Genomic DNA, 6,371 nt, shown 5'->3' with positions numbered 1-6,371 from the left:
GCTACCCACTCCAGTACTCTGGCGTGGAAAATTCCATGGAAAAGAGTCGGACATGACTGAGCAACTTTCACTTTCAAGGTGTTTGCTGTGACAACCTAACATCTAAAAGAATGTCCAGCCCATAGGAGAGGCTGAATAATAATTTATGGAATGACTTAATATGTTTGAATGGAGTTTTGACAATGAATACTGTTTTGAAAGTTTTTAAAATTCCATTTGTGTTCATTCAACAGTTTTGGGGGGATGAATAACCTTAATGACTGAACAACAAACAACCTGAATGACTAGGGATGTGTCTGGCCCCAAGGACTTCAGAGACTAAAATAATGTTGGGTCTGCTCTTGTCGCTCTGCTTGTCTCTGTTCGTTGGCCACATTGTTCCTCTTACAGATGTGCTTCCTTTGTTTGGTGAAAGCAGGAGGTCATGGCCACAGGCTGTCTTAGGTTAGCAACCCCCATGGGGAGAGGGAGCACCTTCCTATGCCAGCAGCCATATACAGTATCCCAGAGAAGAACTCTTATTGGCCTGGGTTGAGTCACATGTCCATTCTTGGACAAAGCATGATGTCCAAGGAGACTCATTGCTGGCCAGAGCTGGGTTACATGCCCACTTCTGTGACTAAAGGTGTATGTGATATATGTGACTAATGAACTGTGATTAGCAGCTGGAGCCACACAGAGTGGGGAGCAGGGAGATAATTTATTTATGTTTTTATAGATTTATTTATTTATTTTTTACTATATATGCCTGGCAGGTATTTGCCATATCAAAAAATATTTGTTACATAAATGAATGGACCTATTAAGCTCACAAGACTCAGTTCCTCCCACTACCCTCCCTTTAAATACCTCTCATTTGAAAGGACAGACACGATGGCTTTCTCACCATCCCCCAAATATGACAGCCATTCACAGCCTGTGCAGTCATTCCCTGAAGAAGCAGGAGTGTTGCTGCAAGAATGTTGAAGATGAGACTAGGCAAACAAAAGAAATGGTATCTGCAACACAGCTTCCTGTTTACTGGGGTCTGATCTGCAGGGTGGTCTTCCTGCTCTGATTGTACTCAGTCAATTGGAAAGACATGTAAACCAACAAATAGCAGTTCAAAGAGGAGGTGTCTAGAGGGAAAGGTTCAAGGTGCCATGCCCAAAGGGCCCCACTTATCTTGGGGAAGACTGGAACCCCTTCTTAGAGAAGATGCCATAAAGAGTGAATTGGAGTTGGCAGGGAGTGTTGTGTGTAGCACTCAAGAAATATTTGTTGAGTGAATGGATGAAAGAAGGTTGAGATAGCATTTGAGGCAGAGTGATCAGTTTATTCAAAGGTACAGACTGTGAATGGCGGAATGGCGAGAAAGTCATTGTGTCTGTCCTTTCAAATGAGAGGTATTTAGAAGGGAGGGTAGTGGGAGGAACTGAGTCTTGTGAGCCTACTATGTCCATTCATTTATGTAACAAATATTTTTTGATATGGCAAATACCTGCCAGGCACATGTAATTAAAAAAAAATAATACATTTAAAACAATGAGATTGAATTTTATTTGGTATGTGAGAAGGAAGAGTCATGTGATCAGATTTGAATTTTAGAAAATTCTGGCATCCATATGTAAATGTATCTTTCCAAGGAAAGGGAAGATATTTATTCATTCACTTTTACCATTTATTTATTCCACTCTGGCTTGCTCATGTCTCTGAGTCTTTTGACTGTTCTTTACTATTAACCATGATAGCTGTGATGTTTCTGTTCATTCAGTGAGGGCTGTCACTTTCTTCCCAGAGCCAGCCTAGCTATGGATTAGTATTATCTCCGCAGGCCTTGGCAGGGGTGAAGTGCTCTGTCACAGAAGGTTCCTGCCATCATAGAAACTCTTTCTAGTCCAGGTGTATGTCCTGCTCCTACTGATGCGGTACCCAGAATTCCACTGTACTCCTCCAGTTTCTGCTGGTACATCATGGGGTCTTGTGGTAATATTAAGGTTTATCTCTTTGCTTGTTAGAAGATCCTATACTTCATTAGGATTTTGTTTTGACTTGGTCCTAGTTAGTCCTTAGTCCTTGTCTGGTGGGCAGGAGGTTGGAATAGATCAAGAATGCTGTGTGTGTGTGTGTGTGTGTGTGTGTGTGTGCGCGCGCCTGTGATCTTGTAAGGCAGAAGTTCCTTTATAATTTTTAAGAAAGGGAGGTCTGTCACTACTGATGACGTATTTAAAGTCATTTAAAAGTCAAACGGATACACTGTGGCTCAGGCATCCAAAATAGAGCCATGGATAGATATGCTCATTATGGATATGGTTTCAGACTTGTTTCTGCATCAGTGAGAACTTGAATTTTCTGAACTGTTTCAAATTCAAGGACACCAGCAGCCATTCTCAAAACAATTATCTGTGTCCAGCTGCAACCTTATGGTCTGTCTTGAGGTCTCCCCTCATTACTGGGTGACCAGTGCTTGTTTAACAAGCATCCTTACTTCTAGCCAGCTCTTGACAAACAGTTTATGAAATTTTGCAGTTTTTGCCTGTGTAAGTCTCCTCCATTTTGTAGTCCAGTGGAACACAATTTAAGTGCTTCTTGAATCTCTGTCTCCTGGACCAGAGTCCTTGGCTCAAATAAAACTTTCTTCTATTCCTTATCATAGATTGTTTAGTGACTATTTGCATTGACACTAGCGTTTAACAGGGAGGAGTGAACCACTTATGCAGGCCCAGATGTCTCAGGAAAGTCTTAGAATTTAAGATTTTTAATGTTTTAACTTAGATATCACCACCCCCTATCTTACATTCCCATTCCATCAGAATCAGAATCAAAGCCCTGACTTTGGAGTACTGAATGGCTACATGTTGAGAATACAGCCTCTCCTGGGGCTTTGCTGCTCTTAAATTAAGTTCTGGATTAGATGCTAAATTTTTCTTGCCTTCTGGTTGTGAAAGATGAGAGTCTGTATATAGCTTAAGGAGGTCCCCGACTTGCACAATTACACTTTAATTGGTGATCAATCACAATCACTCTCAGGAATTTATTGTCTTTCCCCTAAGTATCTATTGATCCCATCATGCATCCAGACGTCTGCTATGCTGCATCAGCCCTACTTCCCTTGCATGGTACACAGGCCCAGAGCTCCATAGGTGAGAGTTCTGACAGCTGCTCTGCTGTCTGTGCCAGCTTCTGTGCTTCCCCCAGTGAGGTGGTCCTTATGGCCAGCAGGTCAGCTGTTCATCTATATGAAATCCCTCCCAAGAGAGTTTGGGATGGACATGTACACACTGTTGTGTTTAAAATGGACCTACCGTAGAACACAGGTAATTCTGCTCAATGTTATGTGGCAGCCTGGATGGCGGGGGTGGGTGGAGAAGAGGGGAGAATAGATACATGTATATGTATGGCTGAGTGGAACACCTGGGTTCAATCCCTGGGTTGGGAAGATCTCCTGGAGGAGGGCATGGCAACCCACTCCAGTATTCTTGCCTGGAGAACCCACATGGAGCCTGGTGGGCTACAGTCCATGAGGTTGCCAAGAGTTGAACACGACTGAGCCACTAAGCACAGCACACAGCAATATAAAAGGGGCTTCCCAAGTGGCTCAGTGCTAAAGAATCCACCTGCCAGTGCAGGAGATTCAGGAAACTCCGAGTTCAATCTCTGGGTTGGGATGACACCCTGGAGGAGGAAATGGCAACCCACTCCAGTATTCTTGCCTGGGAAATAAAGTTTGAAAAAAAAAAAGATCCCTTCCCAGGTAGGATTATATTTATGGTCCTTAAATATTTTATTTAAGTGAGAGACCCTTCACAATTCCAAAGACTTCTAGCAGAGAAATCATAAAGTCTGAATTACTGATAGCACTTTTTTCACATGTAATCATTTTGTGACTTTATTATTTCTAACAAAGCCTGAATTATTATAAAAAAAGAACAAAGACGTACTTTATATCATTCCTTAGCTGTTACAAATAATTTTGTGTACTCTTCCGTATTTTTATATACATTTCCTTATTTTCTGTCATTGTTCAGTTTTAAAGATGTGGGCACAGAGGCTTTTAGAAATGAAGTGAATTATTCCACAAGTCCACACTTGAGTTTCCTAAAGGCTCTGACCTTTCCAAATCCTACAAGACCTTGGACTTATTTATGATCTCTTGCAGTCATATCTTTCTGTGTTGTTGGGTGTTGTCCTTATAGACATGCCTGAACCAGCTAAGTCTGCTCCTGCCCCTAAACAGGGCTCTAAAAAAGCTGTGACCAAGGCCCAGAAGAAGGACGGCAAGAAGCGCAAGTGCAGCCGCAAGGAGAGCTACCACGTGTACATGTACAAGGTGCTGAAGCAAGTCCATCCGGACACTGGCATCTCGTCCAAGGCCATGGGAATCATGAACTCCTTCGTCAACGCCATTTTTGAGCAAATCGCTGGCGAGGCATCACGCCTGGCGCATTACAACAAACGCTTGACTATCACATCCAGGGAGATCCAGACTGCCTTGAGCTTGCTGCTACCTGGGGAGCTGGCCAAGCACGCTGTGTCCGAGGGCACTAAGGCTGTCACCAAGTATACCAGCTCCAAGTAAATATAATATGCCTAAACCGCTGTTAACGGAGAAGGCAATGGCACCCCACTCCAGTACTCTTGCCTGGAAAATCCCATGGACAGAGGGCCTGGTGGGCTGTAGTCCACGGGGTCGCTAAGAGTCGGACACGACTGAGCAATGTCACTTTCACTTGCAGCCATATGGCCTTCCCTGGTGGCTCAGATGGTAAAGGATCTGCTTGCAATGTAGGAGACCTGGGTTTAATCCCTGGGTCGAGAAGATCTCCTGGAGAAGGGAATGGCTACTCCAGTATTCTTACAGCCAGATAATTTAGCAGTGTATCTATAATTCAGGAGCCAAAGGGGAGTGGGAAGGGGAGAGGAGAGAGTGTGAGCCTTTTTGAAATGAATCCAATTACATGCTGTAAAAGAAAAGAAGCCTCATTTTGCCTTGGGCAATGAAATACCTTGGACCCAGGCTGGATGTAGGCAGGGGGGGAAAAGACCAAAGGGATGTGAAGAATTCAAGAGATTTACCCCGGGGGTAGGGAAGCGATCCTGCTGAAATGGCACTGAAAACCACATTTGTTCTGGGAGCCTGAGACCAGGAAAGACAGAGACGTTTTCTTGGAAAATGTTCAGACAAAGAGTCAGGAAAATGATTGAGGGGGTTGGAGGCACTGACTCAGGAGGGCAGGTAAGGGAATGAAATAGGTTCACCTTGGCTTAGAGACAACAAAGATAGGCCTTGATAACCATCTGCAATTATTTGGATATATAAATACCAGGGAAGCTAAAGGGCTACTTGGGGTAGAACAAGGAAAGTATAATTACCTGATAATTAAGGTAATGAAAAGTAACCTGAATATGAAACAATTCCTATTTACAACAAAGTTCATGACAGTTCTATTATGGACTCTGTGGCTTTCAAGAATCAATTTTACCAAAGATAGAAACTGTAGAACATAGTTTATTAACTCCAAAGAGAATCTGGTTTTAATGCTATAAATTGTATTGTTGTTGTTTAGTCTCTCAGTCGTGTCCAACTCTTCAAGACCCCATGGACTGCAGCCCACCAGGCTCCTCTGTCCACGGGATTTCCCAGACAGGAGTACTGGACTGGGTTGCCATTTCCTCCCCCAAGAGATCTTCCCAGCCCAGGGATCGAACCTGTGTCTGCACTGGCAGGCGGATTCTTTTAACCGCTGAACCGCCAGGGCAGCCCCCAATTGCATTGTACCTGAATGTAACTATTATATAAAAGAAAAAAAAAAAATTCTACAGGGTTGCACTAAGCAGATGACATGGTTATTCAGGTGGTTGCCAAAGACACCCTTTTTGCCATTTATTCTTGATCCGTGAAGTGATCCTAGGTGACAGGAAGGCACAGGATGTCCTCTCCAGCAGGGAGGTTCAGTGACCTAAGGAGTGGTTGACTCCTTAGCCCTGGATGGCCAGGGCTGTTGTTTCTTCTAAGCGCCATGAATAAGCAACTATGAAGAAGGAACTATGCCTTGTCAAACCATGCTGTATCCTTGAAGGTAACCTTTAACCTACACCTTCAGATTTGGTCCTTGACATCTGCTATTTTAAAGTGCAATCTTTACCTCTTTGTGCATTGTATGCTGTTTTTTATAAATTGGTTACAAAATTCTCATATGTTGTGAATATTGTCATCTCTTAACTATTACTTTGGAGAAGGCAATGGCACCCCACTCCAGTACTTTTGCCTGGAAAATCCATGGACGGAGGAGCCTGGTAGGCTGCAGTCCATGGGGTCGCTAAGAGTCAGACATGATTGAGCGACTTCACTTTCACTTTCCACTTTAATGCATTGGAGAAGGAAATGGCAA

At 43.4% G+C, this 6,371-nt stretch overlaps 1 protein-coding gene across 1 annotated transcript; it reads left to right on the top strand.

The window, feature by feature from the left end:
* The first annotated feature begins 4,168 nt into the window (after positions 1-4,168).
* On the top strand, positions 4,169-4,558 carry LOC104999560 (histone H2B type 1-like). The gene has a single exon (XM_010855105.1). The coding sequence runs from the start codon at positions 4,178-4,180 to the stop codon at positions 4,556-4,558; it is 381 nt and encodes a 126-aa protein (XP_010853407.1). The 5' UTR covers positions 4,169-4,177.
* The last annotated feature ends 1,813 nt before the right edge of the window (positions 4,559-6,371 follow it).

The sequence above is a fragment of the Bison bison genome, unplaced genomic scaffold (genome assembly GCF_000754665.1).
Source record: "Bison bison bison isolate TAMUID 2011002044 unplaced genomic scaffold, Bison_UMD1.0 scf7180017864354, whole genome shotgun sequence".
NCBI lineage: Eukaryota > Metazoa > Chordata > Mammalia > Artiodactyla > Bovidae > Bison > Bison bison.
Note: the sequence above shows the minus strand (reverse complement) of the source record. Positions and strands in the feature narration are given on the sequence as shown.